The sequence below is a fragment of the Chamaea fasciata genome, unplaced genomic scaffold (assembly GCF_029207755.1).
Source record: "Chamaea fasciata isolate MVZ Bird 193981 ecotype frontalis unplaced genomic scaffold, bChaFas1.0.hap1 SCAF_9, whole genome shotgun sequence".
Classification (NCBI taxonomy): Eukaryota; Metazoa; Chordata; class Aves; order Passeriformes; family Sylviidae; genus Chamaea; species Chamaea fasciata.
In genome coordinates, this window is record NW_027094094.1 from 11,755,528 (window position 1) to 11,779,239 (window position 23,712).

The following is a 23,712-nucleotide window of genomic DNA, read 5'->3' on the forward strand; positions in this document are numbered from 1 at the left end:
TACATTTTTAATGTATTTTGTGAAACTACCACAAAATAAATGAAGTTTAGTTGAATTTCTCTGTTCCATAAGGGCACCAGCATGGCGAAATGCAGATCATCATTTTATAAACATGGCTGTTTATAAAACTGAGCAGATCTGGAATGCGCTGGAATAGTAGTGGTTGTAAATTGGAGCTTCAGATGGTGAGTGCAAGGTGTAATATTAGGGAATAAATCTCTAGTCCTGAGTGCCTAGAACTGCTTCTAGATGAAAATTTGTATTGCCATGGACAAACTTTATTGAGTTTGTTATCAGCAAGTGAGTTTGTTATCAGCAGTGACTCATTGATCATGTATTTTGTGCTGTTTTTTTGTCATAGAAGATAATGAGGTGATTTGGTCACAGTCAGTCAGAAGAGTGTGATTTGAGAATCGGTTTGAATCCTTTTTTTATGGCAAGTCCAGCAATTTGACCTTAGTCGAATAAAGATTTTCCTTTTCCTGTCTTTAGACTGGCTTGAGTGACTTTAGGGAAGTTTCTTTTCCGTGACCAGTTGCTTCATTTGTGAAATGGTGACAGCAGACCTTTCCCATTCTGCAAACACTTTTTTCATTAATACAGATTGTTTGTCTCCTCTGTGCCAGAGCCAAGAGGTTTGTGCAGGTCAGAATGGTCTATTTCTTTCTGAGTAGCACAGTTAAGTAGAGACAGACAGCGAGGACATTTTTTTGAAAGGAAGGTGTGAGGCAAAGCAGAGTGAAGTCTGGGCAGTGCTGTTTTTTGTGGTCTGAAATGTGAGCACGTGTTGGTGTCCAGGAAGCTGGGACAGGCTGTGTGCAGGGCAGAATTTGGTTCCTACAGCATGCTCAACCTTTGGCTGGGCATCTAACCTGCTTCCCTGGCATTTACATTATTTCAGCCTACAAAATGAGCAGATTTGAAGTATGATTTGGTTTATTCAGTTCTGACTGTGTTGATTTTGATGACTTGAAAGTAACAGCTTTTAGAGCAGAACAAGAAAATCAAATTCCTAATCTGTGGGATTAAAAGAGATAAGGGATCATTTCTTAACCAGTTCTTTTAGTTCCAGGCCAGTGGCAGCTGCAAGGCTTAAGAGGAAGGGGCACCCAGAAAGATATGTGATATGGTGGGAGGCATAGTCACTGGTATCATTTGGAGGCATCTGCTGAGTGTCAGAGTACTCATGATCAAAAGGTTCTGCTGACAGTAAATATTATTAATCTCAGCACCTGCAGGTGCCTCTTTCTCCTAATGGAGTGTCTCACAGCAGGAACCTCTGGAGAGAGGAGAGAACTGGAAGGATGTGCTGTGAGTACAGCAGCATTGTGAGATGAAAACTGGGAGAACATTGTGGAGGGATAAAAGTAGCTGAAATGTATTTGCTTTTATTTTTCCCCCAAAGGACACCTTTGTGGCTATTCCAGTCTCCTTTGAAATATATCAGTAATAAACTTTATTACCATTGCATAGAATACCTAGATTATAAAATGATAAGAGGGGATTGAATGTCACATCTCAGAAGGGCTTAGTGTCCTTGCCAGTGTGCTGCACTGCAGTGAAGTGGAACAGGTGTGTAGGAGGTACCCTGCATTGTCAGGCTTTTGTGGAAAGCACAGATCTGAGCATGTCTTGCAGTGCTGGGCAGTTATTACTGTCCTGCTTTCAATGCTGTACAGAGAGGAAGCAGCCTGCAAAAGTGTGGCAGTGCCCACCTCTCCTGGTTCCTAGTGCCAATAATGGCTACAAGTTCTCTGTTTCTGTGGGTGCCACAAGCACACTACAGCTCCTGGGTTTATGTAAAAGGGGACATAGTGTTTCTGTCTTACCTTCTGCATTGTTTGAGTGCCCCCACTTCACAAGTTGCTGCATGTTGCTCTGAGATGGCTGCAGAAGACTTCTCTGATTCAACAGGGCTGTTGCCATGCCACAGACATAGCCCACAGCTATGCCTTTGTGACTGCAGATAGGAGCTGGGGAGATGAGTCAGGCCTGGCAGGTAATGGAAATGCAGCACAGTCAGTCTGCTGGAATCTGTGTGCCACACATGTAAAGGCACTGTGCTGGGGCTGGACTGTGGCATGCGTGCCTCCAAACATGGACTTTGACCTATTTTTTTTTTTCCTAATTGTTATCAGAGCAAGATACTTCCCTTTCTCAAGGGAAGGCAAAGATGCAGAAGATGCATTCACTCCTTGGTGGTGCTGGCCTCTTCCAGCATCCATAACCAGTACCACCTCCCAATAGCAGAGAGCCAAGTGGAGTTCTGGGGCTACAAAGCAGTAGGAAAGCAGTTTCCAAATACAAAGCTGTGCTCCTTGTCAAAAACACTGATAAAGCCAACAGTGCTGACATTTACAGCTTCCAGCATCTGTTTTTAGGGAGAGAGCTTGAAAGACATGTCCACTGTTGCTGCAGTAAGGAAGAGTTGAAGAGATACTGCCTTTCCTTGGAGTGAATGACCACAAACCCTTCTGTTGCAGGGGACTGTTACCCTGCTGGAGGTGCAACTCTCCTAATGCATGTAGCTTGGGTCTTGCTTATGTGTTGGAGTTAACACCCTGGAAAATCCCTTGGAAATCCCTAACGTTAGCAAGTATTGTAAGGGTTGAGAAGCATCCTACTGCCACCAGGTTGTGCAAGGACTTGGATGTGGCCTCAGGAGCTCCACTGCCAGGGCTGTCTAGACAGGCTCAGGGTCAGCAGTGCAGAGTGAGGGCTGTGGTGTTCTGTGTTTTTCTCTGCAAAGTGCAGATGAGTCTATCATGGGAGGCTCAAGTGGCTCAGCTGGCACTGTGCCTTCTCCACTCAAATTGTTCCTGTCCAGCTCTGGGAATAGTGGGAGCTGGTTAAAGGCAGAATTGAATCTGAATGTTGGATATTCCTGCAGATTCTCTGCTGCGTCTTGCCTTGTGTCAGTATTTATGCCTGGGCAGTACAAGTTTAACATCAAGGGAGCTGCAGAAAAGGAATCATGAGGATCAAACTCAAATTTAACAGAACTGAGGGCTTGGGTTCTGCATCAAGCTGGGCTTTAAAACTTGGGAGGAATTTTGTCCAATGCTTTCTTTAGACTCAGCATCTTAATGTGGTGGTTTGGTTCAGCTGGGCCTTCTGTTTTAAGGAGGAGACTTCAAATCCAGTGGAAGAGTTTTGGCCTATGGTGAGCTTGCGTGTAAATTAAAATCTCTTCCTTCTCATTGTCTGTGGCTGCACAAGATGAAATGTTATCTTAGCAAGACTAGGAGTGAGCAATTGTGTGGTTCCTTCTGACAGAAGTGTTTTCTCTTCTAGATGATGTCTCTTTTCCACAAGCATATATTTTGTGGTATTCCTGCCTTGGCAGACAGTCGTACCTCTGGCCGAGATTAGAATTTTGACTAGAGAGGGATCAAAGTAATGAAAAAGAGTGTACACAGCATTCACAGCATTCACAACACTGTGTAGACTGACCTGAGCTGGCATTAAAGTAGATCAGATTCCAAAGCCACAGGCAGGGTCTCCAAACTGTTGCTGCTCTACCTGTAAAGCAAGATAAAGCACTTGCTATCTTAGGTTCCTTGCTGCCAAAAACAGCTAGTTCAAAGGTACCTCCAGTGTTTTTTCTGCTTTGCTAAAGTCAGTGTTGTGGCTTTAGCATCAGTATACCCTGAGAATGCACTATAACTGTTAGCAGAGGAGGAGTACATCTGCTGAGGTTTTTATGGCTGTACTGGCAGGATGCGGGTATGTAGTAGTTTCAAGGCAAAACAAATGAGAGGCTCCAAGTCAGAGATACAATTTAATAGGAAAAAAAGAAAAAAAAGGAAAGAAAGTAAAATAAAATCAATGCAATAATACAAAAGACCACTGACAGAGTCAGAATACAACCTGAGCGTAGTGATGGAAGCAGTCCAGATGAGGTGGTCTTCCTGAAGCAGTGATCCTGTAGAAAAGTCTGGTAGCTCGGGTCCTCTGGGAATCCAGTGGGTAAGCGCCCCTCTGGTGTTCAGAGTCTCAGCTTATATCCAGGCTGGAATGCTTGGTTTCTCCCTCTGGGCGGAGCATCCCACAATGGGATGGTGAGTCATGTGATAAGGCCTGATGGGCCCATTAACAGGAGGTAGTCCAGGAGGGGGTTATCTGTGAGCTGTGTAGCAAAGGTGCTGATGGCCCATTAACAGAAGATAAGCCAGAGTGGAGGAGGCAGGGAGCCTCACCTGGTTTCAACAGTTCTTGAAGATGGTGATAGAATATACTTCAACCCAGGACATTATCCACCCCTTATTCTATTACCATCTACATCATCCCAAATCAATACCTTCCTTAAACTACACACACACACATATATATATATAATGAAATCCTACACACAGTTCTCACTTAAAATAAGGTCTCCTTGTGGTACACAGTGGGTGTCCCCATCCTTTTGCATCACCCACCAAGTATAACCAGGTCCTTGTGCAAAGACAACCCCACGGATGGGTTTGCCCTTGCCCGAGGTGGGATTAATCCAAACAGTCTTTCCTAACATACCTCTCATGTGTACCACAGGGACCCTATCTCCATCCACTGTATGCAAGGATTCAGACTGGGCAGGACCAGCTCGATTGATGGACCCTCGGGTATTGACCATCCAGGTGGCCTTCGCTAAGTTCAGTTCCCAATTTTTGAAGGTCCCTCCACCAAGTGCCTTAAGGGTAGTTTTAAGCAGTCCATTGCAGCGTTCCACCTTCCCGGCAGCTGGTGCATGGTATGGGATATGGTATATCCATTCGATTCCGTGTTCTCTGGCCCAAGTGCTTATGAGGCCATTCTTGAAATGAGTCCCGTTGTCTGACTCAATTCTCTCAGGGGTGCCATGTCTCCACAGGACCTGCTTTTCCAGGCCCAAGATGGTGTTCCGGGCAGTAGCATGAGGCACAGGGTAGGTCTCCAGCCATCCAGTGGTTGCTTCCACCATGGTGAGCACGTAGCGCTTGCCTTGGCGGGTTTGGGGAAGGGTGATGTAGTCAATTTGCCAGGCTTCCCCATACCTATACTTTGACCATCGTCCGCCATACCACAGAGGCTTCACTCGCTTGGCCTGTTTGATCGCAGCACAGGTCTCGCAGTCATGGATAGCCTGGGAGATGCTGTCCATAGTAATGTCCACCCCTCGGTCACGAGCCCATCGATATGTTGCATCTCTCCCTTGATGACCAGAGGCATCATGAGCCCAACGAGCTAGGAACAATTCTCCTTTGTGCTGCCAGTCTAGATCAACCTGAGATACTTTCACCTTGGCAGCTCGATCCACCTGCTCGTTGTTATGATGTTCTTCATTAGCCCGACTCTTGGGTACATGCGCATCCACGTGTCGAACCTTCACGGTCAGCCTTTCTACTCGGGTGGCGATGTCCTGCCAAATCTCAGCAGCCCAGATGGGTTTCCCTCTGCGCTGCCAGTTGGCCTTTCTCCAGCGGTCCAGCCATCCCCACAGAGCATTAGCTACCATCCATGAGTCAGTGTAGAGATAGAGCCTTGGCCACTTCTCTTGTTCAGCAATATCCAAAGCCAGCTGGACAGCTTTAAGCTCTGCGACCTGACTCGATCCACCTTCTCCCTCGGTAGCCTGTGCAACTCGTCGTGTGGGGCTCCATACAGCAGCTTTCCATTTCCGGTTAGCACCTACAATTCGGCAGGAACCGTCGGTGAAAAGGGCATATCGTCTCTCACTCTCTGGTAGCTCGTTATATGGTGGGGCTTCCTCGGCCCGTGTCACTTGCTCCTCCTCTTCTTCAGAGGATAATCCAAAGGTCTCACCTTCAGGCCAGTTTGTTATAATTTCCAGAATCCCAGGGCGATTCAGGTTTCCAATACGGGCGCGCTGTGTGATCAGGGCGATCCATTTGCTCCACGTGGTGTCGGTGGCGTGATGTGTGGTAGGAACCTTTCCCTTGAACATCCACCCCAGCACCGGTAGTCGAGGTGCCAGAAGCAGCTGTGCTTCAGTACCAATCACCTCTGAGGCAGCTTGGACTCCTTCATAGGCGGCTAAGATTTCCTTCTCTGTGGGAGTGTAGTTGGCTTCGGATCCTCTGTAGCTTCGGCTCCAGAATCCCAGTGGTCGTCCCCGAGTCTCACCCGGCACCTTCTGCCAAAGGCTCCATGACAGACCATGGCTCCCGGCTGCAGAGTAAAGCACATTCTTCACCTCTGATCCCGTCCTGACTGGGCCAAGGGCTACCGCATGAGCGATTTCCTGCTTGATCTGGGCGAAAGCTTGCTGCTGTTCTGGGCCCCAGTGGAAATCGTTCTTCTTGCGGGTGACCAGGTAGAGAGGGCTCACAATTTGGCTATACTCGGGAATGTGCATCCTCCAGAAACCTATGGCACCTAGGAAAGCTTGTGTTTCCTTCTTGTTGGTCGGTGGAGACATTGCAGTGATCTTATTGATGACTTCAGTGGGAATCTGACGCCGTCCATCTTGCCACTTCACTCCCAGGAACTGGATCTCTCGAGCAGGTCCCTTGACTTTGCTCCTCTTGATGGCGAAGCCGGCCTTCAGGAGAATCTGAATGATCTTCTCTCCCTTCTCAAAGACTTCTGTTGCGGTGTTTCCCCACACGATAATGTCGTCAATGTATTGCAGGTGTTCTGGAGCCTCACCCTTTTCCAGTGCAGCCTGGATCAGTCCATGGCAAATGGTGGGACTGTGCTTCCACCCCTGGGGCAGTCGGTTCCAGGTGTACTGCACGCCCCTCCAGGTGAAGGCAAACTGAGGCCTGCATTCTGCTGCCAGAGGAATGGAGAAAAAGGCATTTGCAATATCAATGGTCGCATACCATTTTGCTGCCTTGGATTCCAGCTCATACTGAAGCTCCAACATGTCTGGTACGGCAGCGCTCAGTGGTGGTGTGACTTCATTCAGGCCACGGTAATCCACTGTCAGTCTCCATTCTCCACTGGACTTACGCACGGGCCATATAGGGCTATTAAAGGGTGAACGAGCCTTGCTTACCACCCCTTGGCTCTCCAGCTCACGAATCATCTTATGGATGGGGACCACAGAGTCTCTGTCGGTGCGATATTGCCGACAGTGCACTGTTGCTCGGGCGATCGGCACCTGTTGTTCTTCAACTTTCAGTAGTCCCACAGCAGAGGGGTCGTCTGAGAGTCCAGGCAAGGTACTCAGTTGTCTGATGCCTTCTGTCTCTAGAGCAGCTATGCCAAAAACCCAGCGGTATCCTCTTGGGTCTTTGAAATACCCATTTCTGAGATAGTCTATGCCCAAAATGCATGGGGCCTCTGGACCAGTCACAATGGGGTGTTTCTGCCATTCTTTCCCAGTTAGACTTACTTCAGCTTCCAGTACAGTCAGCTCCTGGGATCCTCCTGTCACCCCAGAAATGGAAATGGGTTCTGCTCCCACGTACCTTGATGGCATCAGAGTACACTGAGCACCGGTATCAACCAGAGCCGTATATCTTTGTGGGTCAGATGTTCCAGGCCATCGGATCCACACAGTCCAGTAGATCCGATTGTCCCTTTCCTCTACCTGGCTAGAGGCAGGGCCCCCCTATTCCTGGTCATGGCATACATTGCTCTCTTCTTGTAAATATGTTTCTGAGGTTCCTTCAAGAGGATCAGTCATATCGCCATTCCTGTACCGTCTGGAGTTCTGTGCACGAGAGACCGGAGCAACATTGATTCTAGATGGGCTCTTTGTGGTAGGTGTTTCTCTTTTCAGTTCACGTACCCGGGCTGCTAAGGAGGAGGTGGGTTTTCCATCCCACTTCCTCATGTCTTCTCCATGCTCCCGAAGAAAAGACCAGAGGTTACCTCGGGGTGTGTATCCTCTCTCCCTGGCTGGGGAGCGCCTGCTCCTAATGGCAGAGACTCTCATTGGCTCTGGCTGGATATGGTAAATTTCTTCCTTAAGTTCTTTTTTCAGTTTCTGATGGCCTTCTTCAATCAAGTTCCGGACTTGCTCAGCCAGTCTTGTTTCCACAGATGAGACATGGGTACGAACTGGGGCAGTGACAGTGTCCTCGTAAATTCTTAGTTTATTAGCCAAGACACCTACCCTGTCCTCACCTTCCCTCCATTGCAGTGTTGCCAGGTAACGTGAGTACATCTCGGGTCCAAGCCGTGCAAATCTCAACCACATCCGTGATGTGCACTGGACACCATCTGGGTTTTTAGGAAATCTCTCATCTTCTGAAAAAATGATTTCCAACACAGCCAATTCCCTCAGGCATCGGATACCTTGTTCTATTGTGTTCCATTTTCCTTGGTGCACTTGGAGGTCTTCTTTACAAAGGTATCTATCCTTCACACTTGTTAGCAGTCGCTGCCAGAGGCTGAGAGGTTCTTGGCTTTTCCCAATCCCCTGGTCAATGACCACATCCCGGGACAACGATCCCAGTTGCCTGGCCTCACTTCCATCCAGAATGGTGTCATTGGCTGCAGCGTCCCAGATGCGGAGCAGCCAGGTCAGGATGGACTCGTTGGTCTGGCGGGTGAATTCCCTTCGCAGGTCACGCAGCTCACCCAGAGATAGAGAGCGAGTGATGATTTCTGGCTCTGTCTCTTCTGCTGATTGTGAAGGTCCTGCTGCACCCTCATCAGTCACTATGCGGACTGATTTGGTCCTTGATTTCTTCTTCTGAACGGGGGCAACTGCTACTGGTTTAGGCTGTTCCGGTTCGGTGATGGTTTGTGTGGAGATGCTGATGGCACCCTTAGTCCCTTTCTCCTCTGTGACAGTCTGCGTAGATGTGGACACTGTTGCCTCACTTTTGGCTTCTTTCTCCTCTGTGACGGTCTGTGTAGATGAGGACACTGTTGCCTTGCCTTTGGTTCCTTTCACCTCTGTGACACTCTGTGTAGACACTGATATCGTTGCTCTGCTTCTTTTTCCCTCTTCCTCTTCCTTCAGAACACGCTGTATCACACCATGTAGTGTTTTGATTCTAAGCATGGTGCGGGCCGTGCAGAGAAGACAAAGCAGGACTAACAACAACATCATGCTGTCCTTGGCATCCAGAGGGTATTCCATATTTTCAAAAACTGCTGTGTCATGCCTGAAAAGCTGGAAAAAATCATTCTTCACCCCTCCCCACAGGGGCTGGGTGAGATTGTTGAGGCCCCAGATGTAGCATCCTAGACCAGAACAAGAAAACAAAACTGGGTGTATATTCTGAATAATGTTCATTGCCTCAGAGTTTATCAAGCAATGGACATAATAGACTACTAAAGCAATTTTAGTACCATACCCTGGTCTACGCAGGAGCATTAAGACTGGCAGATAGTACCCCAGTTGTGGAAAAATATAGAGAGATAGATATAAGACACATGTAAGCATGTTGAGCATCATAGCGAACAGGTGTCTTCTTCAATACAAAATTGTAATTCTGACTTTTCTCAGTGCCTTGTGCCCCACGTTGGGCGCCAAAAATGTAGTAGTTTCAAGGCAAAACAAATGAGAGGCTCCAAGTCAGAGATACAATTTAATAGGAAAAAAAGAAAAAAAAGGAAAGAAAGTAAAATAAAATCAATGCAATAATACAAAAGACCACTGACAGAGTCAGAATACAACCTGAGCGTAGTGATGGAAGCAGTCCAGATGAGGTGGTCTTCCTGAAGCAGTGATCCTGTAGAAAAGTCTGGTAGCTCGGGTCCTCTGGGAATCCAGTGGGTAAGCGCCCCTCTGGTGTTCAGAGTCTCAGCTTATATCCAGGCTGGAATGCTTGGTTTCTCCCTCTGGGCGGAGCATCCCACAATGGGATGGTGAGTCATGTGATAAGGCCTGATGGGCCCATTAACAGGAGGTAGTCCAGGAGGGGGTTATCTGTGAGCTGTGTAGCAAAGGTGCTGATGGCCCATTAACAGAAGATAAGCCAGAGTGGAGGAGGCAGGGAGCCTCACCTGGTTTCAACAGTTCTTGAAGATGGTGATAGAATATACTTCAACCCAGGACAGGGTAGCTTACTCCTTTAGGAGTAACTTTGCCTGCACAGTTAATCCTGTATTGTTGAGTCCTGCCCAAAACAGATGTGTGGGAGTAGTGTTTGGATCCACTGATTTTTATCAAACCTTTATAGGGGCACAGCTGGAGACCATAATGTAGTGTAGTCTGGATATAAATCCAGGTCTAAACTCTGTCACTGAGTGGACTTTCTTCAACTCCCTCTATCTCACCTGCTGGCTTTACAGCCCCTCCTGGTGTTTCAGCTCTGCTGCCTTGTGCAGCATCCAGTGTTGTAGGTGGCAGTCCATCAGTGGTAATCATATGGCTCTGGAAGGGCTCTGTAAACTCCCTGGCACAGTCATCTTCCAGGCAGTCGGGTCCCCATCCAGAGTGAGCAAAGTGGTGGGACTTGTGGGGAGCTGTTATCATTTCTTACTCTTCCCAGAGCTCTGAGTGCAGTCCTTCTGTTCTCCTTGCAGGTGGCAATGATATGGATTCTGTAACAAAGAAAACGAGGCAAGATGGATCAGAAGTTACTGAAAGACGTAAGGAGGAGATTTTTAACTTTTATATCACACGCCAGAAATCACAGAAGTGAATGGCCATTTCTGTAAGGGATTAAATGCTGACCAGAGCTCCAGAACTAAATTCTGCTTCTGGCCCTGGTCTCTATGTTGAAGTCAGAATAAGGAATAGAGTGACAAGATCCAACATTTAGAGACATGTATCATGACCTGATTATTTAACCGGATGATTGCCCTGTGGTAACATTTCTAACCAGTAGGGCAGACATTGGGATACTGCTCCAACCTCTGATATCAATGCCCTGGGTGGCCTAGAAATTGTCTGGTGGCTTTGCATAGTACAGGATAATTTTCTACTCATCTTATGAGAATTAACTAGTAGGAAGCTACTAAGGGGTCTGGTCATGGGCTTTGCTGTTACAGCAATAGCTGTGGTTCAGAAGTGCCCAGAAATTTTACAGGGATCTTGTACAGAAAAAAAATTTTTCGTGGCAGTAATGTTCTTATTCAGAGCTAGAAAGACCTGCAAAGAAGCACAGCATTGTATGATAATGAGCCTACAGCTACAGCCCCAGGCAGTGTGGTCTTAAGGGACTTTTATTTAAATGAGTCAATCTTCTTTGAACAAGTCATGCTTTTGCTTGGAGAATAGATAGAGCATTGATCCAGTTTAGCTATATTAACATGCCATTAATTCTGCACCCTTTTCTTCTCTTAGTTATTACAGAGACTGTAACCACAAGACTGACATCCTTGCCACCCAGTAAGTAATTCTCAGTCGTTGCATTGCTTCTGTTTGGTATTCTGTGCCTCTCCATGCTATTTATTTATCTGCATTATTTCCATAAATCCCTGGGTGCACCAGGTCTCTGTGCGTAAAGATCTGCACCCAAAAGAAAGCAATTTTCAGAAATGCCTTTCTCCCAAAATACTTGTACTTGTTACTGGAGAGGAGTAGTATTTGGGGACCTGTCTGGGTAATGTCAGAAACAAAGCCACATACTCTACTAAGACTGGAAAACAAGACTCTGCAAAATAGAAGTCCGGATACAGGGTCTCCAGTGATGATTGTCTGTTGGGAGCAAGGATCAAAAGTGATAGGTCTGCAGGTTCCGCTACTGGGGCTGCAGTGTATTATTTCACTGTCATCTCAGCCAGTTGGCGAGAGTAAGTGAATCTTCTCAGTAATATCAGAGGTCACAGGTCATTTCTACCTCTGCAGAGAAGTACAAGCTCCAAATAAGGAAGAATCCTCCACAGTCTTCATCTCGCCGTATCCTTGATTAGTTTGCTGCAGCTGAGTTGGCAAGGAATTGCATTATCATCTCTTTTATGAGGGTTAACAGGAGTATCCTTCAGTCTGTGTATGAAGCAGAACTTGACTACAAATCTGCTGGCTGTGGAATGTGAATGCTTGTCTGCTCTGCCAAGACACTTCTCTACACCTCTGGTTTCTCACCAGATAAGAACCTGTACTTGAAATTGAGTGTGTGGACAACTTTGGGTCCTTGCTCTTCCTATCTCCTGCTTGGAGAGAATGCCTCATTTTGTGCTCATCTCTTTCAGAAGGAGGGAGCAGCAGTGGGCTCAAAACCTCATCCCACACTGGAGGCAGTGGAGTGGAAAAGCGGTCGTACACCCATGGAAGCAGCTATGTGGCCTCAAGTAAGGAATGAAAGCATTGCCCAGAGGGAAACAGAGAGTGAAGGCAGCAGATATGGGCTGAGGATTCAAGGCAGGAAATAGGGTGATCCAGGAGTAAGGAAAACGGGATTTATGAAAGTAGAAGTGACCAATACATACACAAAGCAAAGATATTCTTTCCCTAAAGCTGGGTTTGAGAATGGGTGAGTAAATGGCAAAAGTCCCATTTTCCATATGGAAAACCTAATTTCAGGAAAACAACGACAAAAAATGTCATTCCTACTGCCTTTAAGTCATTCAGAAACTGAATTCCCCTTCTTTCAGTTTTTCCAAATCACAGTCTTTCTGACCATTTTTGTTCTAAAGACAGTTTTGATTAATCTTTTTGCTGATCTTGCTGAGGGTAGAATATTATTAAAGAAATTCCTAGAAAATGTTTTCTTATGTTTGCGTGTCCATGGATTTAGCACTTTGAACACTTTGCCAGGTTTTCTGGATGTGCTAAATCAGTGTGTGCTGCCTACTCCGTAAAACCAGGATTCTTCTCTAACACCATTCTTTTCCCAGCGGTTAGATTTGTCATAACAAAGGCTTCTAAAAACTAAGCTTCCTCACCAGGTAACTGGCACACTTCTCTGTCCCCAGTGGGACTGACTGTGTAACTCTCCTGGAAAACATTCTCTGTGCTCCAAGGGAGCTGACAAACCAAAGGGAGTGAAGTACACTTTGGAAACTCAGTGGGAGAGTTAGCCATACCAAAGAGATCTGACAGACTCCTGCATGCCAGTTGAAGGCCAGAGTGTGGAATCACTTTGCCTCAGGGTACATGTGAAGTAACTCCAGTGCAGATGTTGGTGTAATTGTCTGGACTGGCACCAGTGTGAGAACTGTGCCCAGTCCTGCAAACTCAGAGGACCATGCAGGATTGCCATCTTCCTTTGATTTCTTTTCAGTATGTGGAAGAAGAGAAAAGAACTTGAACTTCAGACATACTGTGTTCTTGCAGTTTCACAGAGCATTCTGTAGTCTTCTTTCCCACATTCTTACAGAATGCCTCTAACAGAGGCCTGCTTGTCACAGTAGTTCTTTCTGCTGAATTCTGAAAGTTACAGAACAAAACACATCCTTTTAGAAGGGAAGTTGGCATGAAAACACTGTTGAGATCAAAAGGACATATTTTAGGGATGGATAATATCCAGTTTGATCCTGCTGATCAGCATAGATAGGTTGCAGTTTATCACAGAGCTTCCTTTTTGCTGCACCTTGATCATACTCCAGCATTAGATTTTGTGCATGAGTATGTAGACATTAATTAGGGCTGCTCAGTTCCTTCTCTACAGCACTGATGTGAATTAGGAGGGAAATTGTTTCTTATGTCTACATATAACAGCTACTAATAACCTCCAGGCTGTCTTGGGCTGATACATACCTCAATCACTTCTCCAGAAAATTGACTAAGTGAGAGTGTGGATAGCTGCTTTATGGGAAAGTGGACTCATCTCTGCTTTCCATTATCTCCTAAAATGCATCCTTCAGCACTCTGAGATTGGTTTAATAATCTCCCACTTTTTGTAGCCTATGTCACATAACACTTGAGTTTTCAAGTGAATCTATATCCTAACCAAAACTCAGTATCATTCAGAGCTAGATTTGTTCCTGCTCAGGGGAGATGGTTCATTATTGCCCTAGGCCAGAACCTGGTTTCTTACATATCAGTGACAAGATTTGTTTTGAAACCACAGTGAAAACTAATACTCCTCTCTGCCCTGAATGCTGAGGACACCCAGAGTTAGACCCTGATATTGTTTTTGTCCATCTCTAGTTGTGAAACACCAACGCAAATTTGTCCTGTTCAGAAGACAGTAACATAAAGCACCCAGGGCATCCAGAGTGTACTGCCAGGGCTTCTATTCCATTTACTGAGGTTGTTTTGTTTTAACAATAGGTGGAAGTGGTAGATTGAATTCAACGTCTTCAGCCTCCAGCTACAGACAAGCCCAGTCTCCCAGCTCTACTCTCACCAAATCACCTGGTTCAACATTTGAAAGAAAAGCCTATGTCAACCGCCATGCAACATATGAAGGTATGACAGAACCTGCCACAGAAGGGAGACAAATGTGCAGTGGAGGCAATGAGCAGTGCACTCTAAGGTCACATTAGTGCAGAATTGTCCTCAATCCCATTGTGGTTTTCCTAGGAAATAAGCCATCAGGAACACATTTTTAAGTCTGATTTATCCTAAGAGTAATGCTTATTCCTAAAAGGAGTTGTGACGTATATTTGTTGAAAGGCTGCTCTTTCATGTGAAACCTGAATAGCTCTTTTTTTTTTTTTTTTTTTTTTTTTTTTTTTTTTTTTATGGAAGTGTTTCTTGCCCACTGAGATTAAACAGTTGCCAGGAAGACATGTTTTGAAAGCTTTTAATGATCTTGTGCAAAGTAGTAATGAACACCTTTTTGTTCTTTGCAGGGAGCTCCAGTGCCAACTCTTCTCCTGAGATCCCCAGAAAAGATTTTGGTATGTCCTTTTTAGAGCTCTTCCTCTGAACATTATGGCAAGGTCATGTGAGTTGATGACCATAATGGCTTTTTGCACATTGCTGTGTCCTGCTCTTCCTATGCTACTTCTGTACTGGGCCATCATGCAGCTCCTGCAGAGGAGTTATTTGGGATTTACATTAACAGCTGAAAGTCAGGTCTCTAGCTGATCGTATTCAAACAGAGGGTGCATAGTCTTTATCTGCTTCTCTCAGCTGCTTTTGTGATGCTCCCTGTATGATATAGGACATGGACAGGAGAAGAGAGACATGGGATACTTCATAGCATTCCCTTCACCTTCCAGAATAGCTGGGAGAACAGCTGCAAGCAAGAAAGTCCAGACTCTTAGGATTGAGTCATTGCTGGATATACTTTTCCAGTAGCTCATTTCTAGACTTCATCAAGTATATATGGAAAAAGAAGTGGCTGTCATGTGACTTATTTACACAGAACATTGTCAACAGGTATTAGCTTGTCCTGTCCAAACTCTGAGCTGCTGGTTTTACTCAGTGAAGACGGTGAAACAATATGATCAGGTTACCTTTTGTCTCATAGAGGAGGCAGGGTTTCACCAATATCCAGCATTAATCAGTGGGGTCAACAGGCCTCTTAACTTCTTTTTGGCCATTTGAAATGGGACATCAACATCTACACGCAACATTTCTCTGTATAAAAAGAAACAACATCTGGTCTAGAAAGGCTGAAGGTGCTGCTGTTTCTTTAAGATACCTTATGGTCTAAAGAGGGCCTGGCAAAAACTCTTAATGGTTCAATTCTCCCAGCTGTGCTCCAAGAAAAGTTACTGTCTGAATATAAGCACCCTGAGCAAGATGAGTGTGCTGATTTTCAGAGGTGTCACAGGCAGTAAAGACTAATATGGCTTTTCTCTCATTGCTGTTCCCAGCATCTGCCTCTACAAGAGGAAGAAGCCAAAGTCGAGGTGAGTGATACTGTTCTTTGAGAAGCCTCCTTTTTTCAGTTCAGAATAATTCAGGTGTGTTAAATAGACCTTTTCTTCTGCTGGAATCCACCAGTTCACATGTAGAGCAGTCAGATGAGGTACATGGGTCTACACCACTTCAGATGTGAACTGTGAATCTGTAAGAGTTGTTTAAACAAGCTTGGTGTAAAAATTGACCTTAGCGAAGGTCATGGTAGTTCAGACTGTGTCAGAAAGGAGAATCTACTTGGAAACCTTGATGTCTGAGGGCACAGGACATAGTCTTCCATCTTGTTGGTTCACTGCCATAACCTTAGTCCATCCATGCTCTGGGACCAGCCTCTGACATATTTACAGTCATTGCATTCATGCTTCTCCTACTGTGATCTGTCTTGCAAACCATGAAGCCATACCTTGAAATAATCTCATTCTGGTAGGGAAGAGATGGTGAGAAAATTGTGGATTTACTGTGGTCTCTGTAGCCAGCTCACTGTATAGCTCTGCATTGTTTAAATCATTCAGCTCTTCTAATAATTTATTAACAGTGTTGGGGAAAGAAAGATTATCTTGGTTTCCAAGAATGTCGTATCTGTTTCCAGTTGCTTGAAGAGGAAACTATAATGTCACTTTATTCAAGTTAATTTTAGCCGTGGGTATAAATCACACCATGGTCTTTCACAGTTGTCCTGGAGAGTGTCACATTCCCCATTATTCTGCCTCAGATCGTCACAGTCTCCTGTAGCACACTACATACCTCTGCTCCCAGCAGAACTAGGCCATGCATAATAAAGTAGACACCAGAGAATCAGGTCCAGCTTCTCATATTATTTCAGAAAATAATTCCAATCCATCATATTCTCCACATGAATGCCAAGATAGTATTTCTTTTCTAGTGCATGCACTGTCAGATTTCATCATGAGGAGCATGTATCACATGTTCTAGTTGGCCATTTTGCTTGTAGGAAGCAAGTTTAAAGGCTTACCCCAGCCAGATCACATTAACCTTGTAGTTTCTTGTGCTAGACAGTAAAGGTCGAGTAAAAATAAGGTAATAGCATGGAGTACCTGGTGAGAATGTTGGCTGACAACTGGACTGGTTACATTGAGTGAGCCAAAAGAGAAGTCAGCACGTCGTAAGAGACTGAATCAGACAGCCCATTGTAGAGATGTCAGTTTTTCCCAAGAAGTAGTAGGGAATTTGTGTATTTAGTAAACTTCTTTTGGCTCTCTAATTTTTTTTTCAGAAGGACAGTAAAATATTTGTGATGAGTGGGAACATCAGTGTGATTGAGGACTGCATAATTAGACCTGTATGTCTGACAGCAGCAGCATTATTGACTGCAGCCGAGGCCATCAATTAATGAAATACAATTCCTGGGAGTTTAAAGTAACAAAATGTGACCCCAAAACAAAAAGTTGCCCAAGCCCATTTGCATTGGATTCACATGGGCCATGAGTACTGCTCAGGCTAAGAAGCAAGACAGCAAGGTGGAACATAGACAGCGAGAAGGAAGGAATTCACTTAAGCCTAAAGATTCATTCCCAGCCCAGGGCACAAATGAGTCTCTCTCCATATTCATGATCTGCTTTTTATCTTCTCAGAGAGTGAAATACGAGTCCGACTGCAGAGTGCATCTCCCTCTGGCAGATGTAAGTTATTCCGGGGGTATCAGGGATACGATAGAGGGTGCTGCTGCTAGGGTTATGTCTTTTCCTGTTAACAACATTAATTTGAGTCCCCTTTCTGGACAAGGAAGCATGCTGTGGGTTAGGTGGTGCTCTTGCAAAGATGGAGAATGATACTTAGTTCCAGAAACATCCTCTGGAACTTTGTCATTAAGTGGCAGCCCCAGAAAGTAACAACTTCACAGACATGCAGATAAATTCCACTGAATGATTTAGATCCAGAGCAAGATTACAGATCAATGAAACGTTGGCTTTTGAGTGACTCTGGGCACTTTCTTTTCCCGCTAGGGACGGAGCTGGATGATGTGAAACGTTTGCTGAAAGGAAGTCGATCTGCCAGCTGCAGCCCTACTCGGTCACCATCTAGTACACTCCCGATACCGAAAAAGGCTGTGGTGGAGACAAAGATGGTCACTGAGAGCTCTCAGTCAGGTACTCAGCCTTTAGCAATGTTGCAGTCATTCCAAACAGCATTTGCCATAAAAAGTACTCAGTTATGTACTTCATAAGAACATCCAGATTAGAATACATGGTGTCCCTGTACAGAAAGAGGGTCCAAATGCTGAAAGACTGTCCAGGTGTTGCCATAATAAGAGCTGTTTTGGGTATCTTTCTAGTGACTAGTCTAATTTTCAAAAAAATTAGTCCATCCTTTCTGCCATTAGCTTCAATTCAGAGGTATTTGTAGCAGAGATAAGAGCTCTAAGCAAATGTGTCTGAGGGTGATTTGATCTCTCATCTCCAAGTGAGACAGAGATAGAGACTGAAGACAACATTTCAGTGAGTGATTTATTAGCTGTATCATTTGATAATAACTCATCAGGAACTGTGTGATAAGACAAGGGGGAATGGCTTCAAACTGAAAGAGGGCAGGCTTAGATTAGATGTTAGGAAGAAATTCTTTACTCTGAGAGTGGTGAGGCACAGGCACAGGTTTCCCAGAGAAGTTGTGGATGGTCCATCCCTGGAAGTGTTCCAGGCCAAGATGGATGAGACTTTCAGCAACTTGGTCTAGTGGAAGGTGTCCCTGCCTATGGCAGGAGGTTGGAACTAGATGATCTTTGAGATCCCTTTAATCCCAAACCATTCTGTGATTCTATGATTCTGTGATTATATAACCAGAGTAGTACTTAAAATACTAGAACCTTTTTTAGTTATTTATACACCTCACAGCAGGGCTTGAGGAAGTGGTATTGACATTGACTCCATTGTCTTCCAGCAGTATCTTTTATCCTACTCAGAGTTCCAGTCCTGTCTAAAACAGAATTTTAGTCCAATAGACTAGTGAACCAATCAGAGACATATGTGGCAAGCAAAAGCCATACATCCCGTGGCCCAGGGTGATTTATGAATGGAATGGCAGACTGGGGTGGTTTATTCCAGAACCATAACATCTATGAGCAATGAAATCTCTTCAAGGTGTTTTGTGAATGATCATGCTATCAGGTCAATCTTTATTCCATTGGTTAAAATTTCTGTGTAGTCAGCTGACATTTGAGGTCAGTTATGCCATGCTAACCTGGAGTCATTGGGTTGACTCTACAAGGGTAATTGAAATGTAAGTTGTTTGCCCTATAAACCTGCAGTGCATGCTAAGCCACAAGCCTGGCCTCATTGAAAACCCCTTCTGTCTGTCTCTTTTTTTACAGTGTCGGGAACATACGACACAACCATACTGAATACTGCCCTCCCTTCATACATGTGGTCCTCCACTCTGCCTGCTGGGTCTTCCCTTGGTGGATACCATAACAGCTCTTCCTTGATCAATGCCATGTCTCACTCTACAGGATCAGGTATGCTCCGTGGATTGCCCAGGTTTGAAGGATGGAACTATGCTGAAACTGAGTCAAAAGCAGGTTTTTTTGCATAGCACAAACTAAAATGATGGAATAATCAAAATGGCAAGGGATATGCTTGAATTTTCCCTAGTTTTCTGTAATTTGGTGCTCTCTGCTTCTACACTGGCTGTATCTGAAAATCCTTCTTTGTGAGGATTTATTGTCCTGACTCTCTGACTGTCAATAAATTTTGATGACATCTTTATCAGTGAGGTCAAGCTCACATTCCCTATAAAAACTTGTTTAGACTCAAATTAATATTGGATTATCCTGACCCGTTGTAAGAATGGCTCATATATTAAAAATGTTATAAGTAAGTTTTGTGTGCTCTTACATCTGGTGAGGCCCATTTCTAAATGCCAGGGATTCTGCATTACCCAGCTGCAGAGAGCAAACAAAAGAAGCATTATGATGGCATACTATCAGAAGCTTTACTTTCTCTCACTGTCACATGATCTTATCTTGTCTGAGGCAAGATTTTTTTTTTTTGCCTTTATCAGTTCAGTAAAAGAGTGGTTTGTTGTCATAATTTTTAAGATTTTTTTTCCTCTGTGATTCTTGTGCATTATCATTAGTTGCATTTCCAAGCTGACTCTTAATTTCTGAGACTGTGCCACTGACCTTTGGGTGTTGGATTTATGATTTGAGAGAAGTTATAACATTTCACTTCCTCTTTTTGCAGTTTTTGGTGTTCCAAATAACCTGGCTCCCAGCAATCATACTCTGAATGCAGGCCTGAGCTCTTCCTCTACAGGTCAGATTTTTCTTCCCTTCAGACTTTGATAGCACTGCATTTCTGGCAGAAAACTACAGTGAAATAATAGCTATATACCAGTTTCTCTCCTATTCCTCATCTGAGTGTCAGCAGCTCTTTGCCCCACCTGCAGAAATATCCATGCAGCCATGAGAGTGGCCTCGCAATGTAACTCGAAATAATGTTTTAAAATGGTCATCATTATTGTCCTAGCCAACAATAAAAATACAGCAAAGTGAACTAAGTTACAGAACATTTTGTGAGGCCTGTGGTGCCTCCAGAAAGCTGGTGAAATTTGTTGTGAGAGGTTATTATTCTTGTATCACTGTATCGCTGATTTTGTTTGGGTTTTAGCCAGAATGCCACCTGCACTGCAGGACTCCTATAACCCTTGTTGCAATGTTTTTCTTTGCAGTATTTGGAGTTCAAAACAACCTGTCTCCAAGCTCTTCTTCTGCAACCCAGAATGCTACAGCAGCCTCTGCAGGTCAGCAACAAAGTAAGCCTAGAGAAAGTGTGAGGGTCACCAATGTGTGCTTCCTTCTCCCATCTTTTCTGTAGTGACTAGAAAGTTCATCTTGACAGAGGACCCCCTCATCACCATCTTCTTGTGTGGCATGGTGTGGTATGAAGGGATATTGAAGAACATTTCCTCTGTTTTGCATGTGCAGGAACAGCTCCCAGTGCTGATGCACTAGAAATTTGCTTGTTGGGGAAACCCTTGGTTGTTTGAGTTGTCCTAGGAACACTGAATGAGAAAAGATTTTTGAAATGCTTTAGTGTGTATAGATCCCTTGTTATCCTTCTTTCTGTCATTGTTGATTTTCTTCTTTGCAGCATATGGGATGAAGAACACTTCTCAGAGCAACACCATGGCAAGTACTGGTGTGTCTGCCTCAGCAGGTGAGTGTGTCATTCACGGGTGTTTAGGCATGGCCTTGTACAAGCGCATCATAAAAATGAGTTAGAGATTCAACATAGCTGAGTGACACTCAGGTGCATAACGTGTCACTAGCCAAGTCTCTTACCTTTCTGAAAAGAAACAGAGTTAGAATCTAAGAATGAGCAAATGAACTGGTCTGATTCAGATCTCTGTAATAGTTTGGACTGTTTAATTCTGAGCTATTTCTGCTCAGCAGGCAGGGAGCTGGATAGAAGAGCACACTTGTGAAATTGTACTTCATTTGAAGCCAAAACATTTGCAAGGTTGCTATAAAAATCATCTGTCAGTTGTACCAGCTTCAACCACTCAAAAGTGGAGGAATTGTCTTATACATGATCAGATTATGGTTTTTTAATGAGAGAAGCCCTTTGTCCTTGAACAGTTAGGATTTGTCCTTTCCAGCTCTTTTCTGCAGCTCTGAGAGTTATAAATTAGACTTTTTTTTTCTGTGTGTGTAAAGAAAGCCAAGTTTGCCTTGTAAACTAAGGGCTCCCAAAGACAAGGCTTAAAAATAGATGTAAAGACCACAGAAATTATGATAATATTTCTAATATAGGTTTATTCCAGATTCTGCTAGAGTAATGGAATAATACCGTTCTGTTTATCTTGATTTTCAGTATTGTGTCAGTGTACAAATTCATGTTTGTGCACCATTCCAGACATACTTCATAATGCCTAGTGACACAAGAGTGACCACAGTGGTGGTTTGGAACCTTGTTTGGCCTGTGCCAAACCTCAGGAAACTGCAGTTCTATGTCTCCTAACCCTGCCTGGCTCCCAGGGTATGGAGTGCTTTGTGCTTGACAGAGTAACCTGGCAATGCCTGATGAGCTCCTCAGCTTGAGCTGTGCTGGCTCTGCTGTGCCCTGAACATCTCTCTCAGGCTGCATTTCTCAGAATCCACAGGAAGTGTGTTTGAAGAGCAAAGAGCTCATTGAGCAAATCACTTCTACATATGATTGAATTCCAGATGTTCTCCATTCCTGGCAGCAGGAGCTTCCTTGCTAGTGAAATGCACATCTCCAAAGAAACCTAATGACGTGCATAGGTCTCCTTTAGTGACCAGTATGTCTCTTATAGGGCTGTTACTGTAGTGGCAACCCCAATCACAATGTGACCACCTGTTTTTATGAACAAAAGTGATGTGGCTTGTAGTTATGGACTCAATGACCCACACTGATATCCTCTTTACCATCTTTTACTAATATTCCAGGAGGAACTGTTTTGAGCTCCCAGGGAGATGACATCCTGCGCAAAGACTGCAAGTTCCTGCTGCTGGAGAAGGAGAGGGCACCAGCAAAGGAGATGGAGCTCTTGGTCATGACAAAGGACACTGGCAAAGTCTTTAGTGCTTCTAACACTGGGATTAATGGAGGTAATATCTCTTTTTCAGGACATGTGGTTATTCTGAGGACAGAGAAATGGAGACTGATCATAAGGGAAGTTCAGCATCCAGGGCACTACACCTGGCTTGTACATCATACAAGAGCCTCTGACAGGCAGGCAGCTTTTAACCTGGGCATGCCAGCTGAAATCTGGGTCTGGCTTTTGCATTAGGATCTCCAGAGTGTGCCTTGGGATATTTCACAAAGCTCAGGAGCTTTGAGGGAAAAAATTTAGTTCTGGTTTAGACAGGCAGAGCTATTGTGTCTTCCCAAGAAAAATACACCTTTTACCAATGAAAGAAGATAGGCCTGGTTTAACTTCTGGTGTAATGTTTCTAATTCTATCCGGTTACTGGTCAGGATCTTTTGCAGAAGACACCTTGAAGAAAGAGAAGCAGGGATTTTCCTCATCTTATGCTACAGATACTGGCCTAAAATCAGATGCAAATGGTAAGAGTTTGTTCCTGTGGAAATGCAACAGAACTTTCTCCTTCTGCCTCCATTACTACCTTTCCCTTTCAAGCCCACACTCTAAATTTTGTCATGCACTGAAAGACTGGTAAAACCTCTTTTACTGTTGTTCAAACAGGAGGGCTGAAATCCATGCCGAAAAGGGACAAAGATACTTATGCAGGTAAGTGATGCAACCCAGACTTCCATTGGAAGAAGCACCAAAGCACAATACACAAAAAAGCAATTGTTCTTAAGGGACATTCATGATCTCTGAGCAGTGAATCAGAGGGAGGGAGTGTTCAGGAGGCTACCAAAGAAATTGGTACCAGTGATTTCGCTGTTGATGAGTAGACAGTTGGGGTCCTTTCTTATGGCTAGAGAAAATCAGATAGCTGACAGTCCAGCTGTATCCTGCTACTGGGACAGATTTATGGGGAAGAGAGGGCTCAGACAGATCATACTGGCTATTGCTGTCATTTTTGGCTCAGATCTGTACAAAAAATTTACCCCTCTGTGATCATGTTTTCCAGCTGTTATTTTAAAATGCACTGAGTATTTTTGTCCTCTGTTTGAATTCCTTTTGGAAATACTGTTCCCATCTTCCATAGGGACTAGAATTACACTCACCATGTGCACAGAGTGGGGTAAAGATTTTTTTCCATAGCCCTTTATATAATGTATCAGACCTTGATGTCCTTATTGTAGGGGATTCTTAATTCTGAAGTCAAGGAACTCTTCATTAACTGGGAGATTGCTCCTTCCCTCTTCCAGAAATACGAAGTGGTGATGCAGGAGGTGCAATTGGATCAGCACCATCCTGGTGTCCCTGTGGTTCATGCTGTAGCTGGTGGAAATGGCTCCTGGGTTTGCTTCTAGCCTGGTTGTTTCTCCTTGGATTGCTTTTTGGACTCATTGCTCTGGGTAAGAAATAACTGAGGAAAATAATGTTGAATGGACAGAGGGTTTAAGCTGGGAACAAGCCCAAGCACCAGAGATACCAAGCCACAGAACTGGGGAAAACATTCAGCTTGATGGTGACTTGCCACTGAGGTATTACAAATGGACAGAAAGAAT

At 44.5% G+C, this 23,712-nt stretch overlaps 1 protein-coding gene across 1 annotated transcript in view; it reads left to right on the forward strand.

Annotated features, from left to right (window-relative positions):
- Positions 1 to 23,712, forward strand: part of COL17A1 (collagen type XVII alpha 1 chain) — a 44,573-nt gene that overhangs the window by 467 nt on the left and 20,394 nt on the right. The window contains exons 2-17 of the mRNA XM_066190969.1: positions 10,414 to 10,479; positions 11,177 to 11,221; positions 12,025 to 12,123; positions 14,048 to 14,185; positions 14,572 to 14,619; positions 15,544 to 15,579; positions 17,182 to 17,229; positions 17,554 to 17,697; positions 18,915 to 19,058; positions 19,786 to 19,857; positions 20,273 to 20,344; positions 20,695 to 20,760; positions 22,014 to 22,175; positions 22,546 to 22,635; positions 22,775 to 22,819; positions 23,410 to 23,559. Coding sequence (XP_066047066.1) covers positions 10,425 to 10,479; positions 11,177 to 11,221; positions 12,025 to 12,123; positions 14,048 to 14,185; positions 14,572 to 14,619; positions 15,544 to 15,579; positions 17,182 to 17,229; positions 17,554 to 17,697; positions 18,915 to 19,058; positions 19,786 to 19,857; positions 20,273 to 20,344; positions 20,695 to 20,760; positions 22,014 to 22,175; positions 22,546 to 22,635; positions 22,775 to 22,819; positions 23,410 to 23,559 — 1,414 coding nt within the window. The 5' untranslated portion in view covers positions 10,414 to 10,424. The remainder of the gene's footprint in view (positions 1 to 10,413; positions 10,480 to 11,176; positions 11,222 to 12,024; positions 12,124 to 14,047; positions 14,186 to 14,571; positions 14,620 to 15,543; positions 15,580 to 17,181; positions 17,230 to 17,553; positions 17,698 to 18,914; positions 19,059 to 19,785; positions 19,858 to 20,272; positions 20,345 to 20,694; positions 20,761 to 22,013; positions 22,176 to 22,545; positions 22,636 to 22,774; positions 22,820 to 23,409; positions 23,560 to 23,712) is intronic.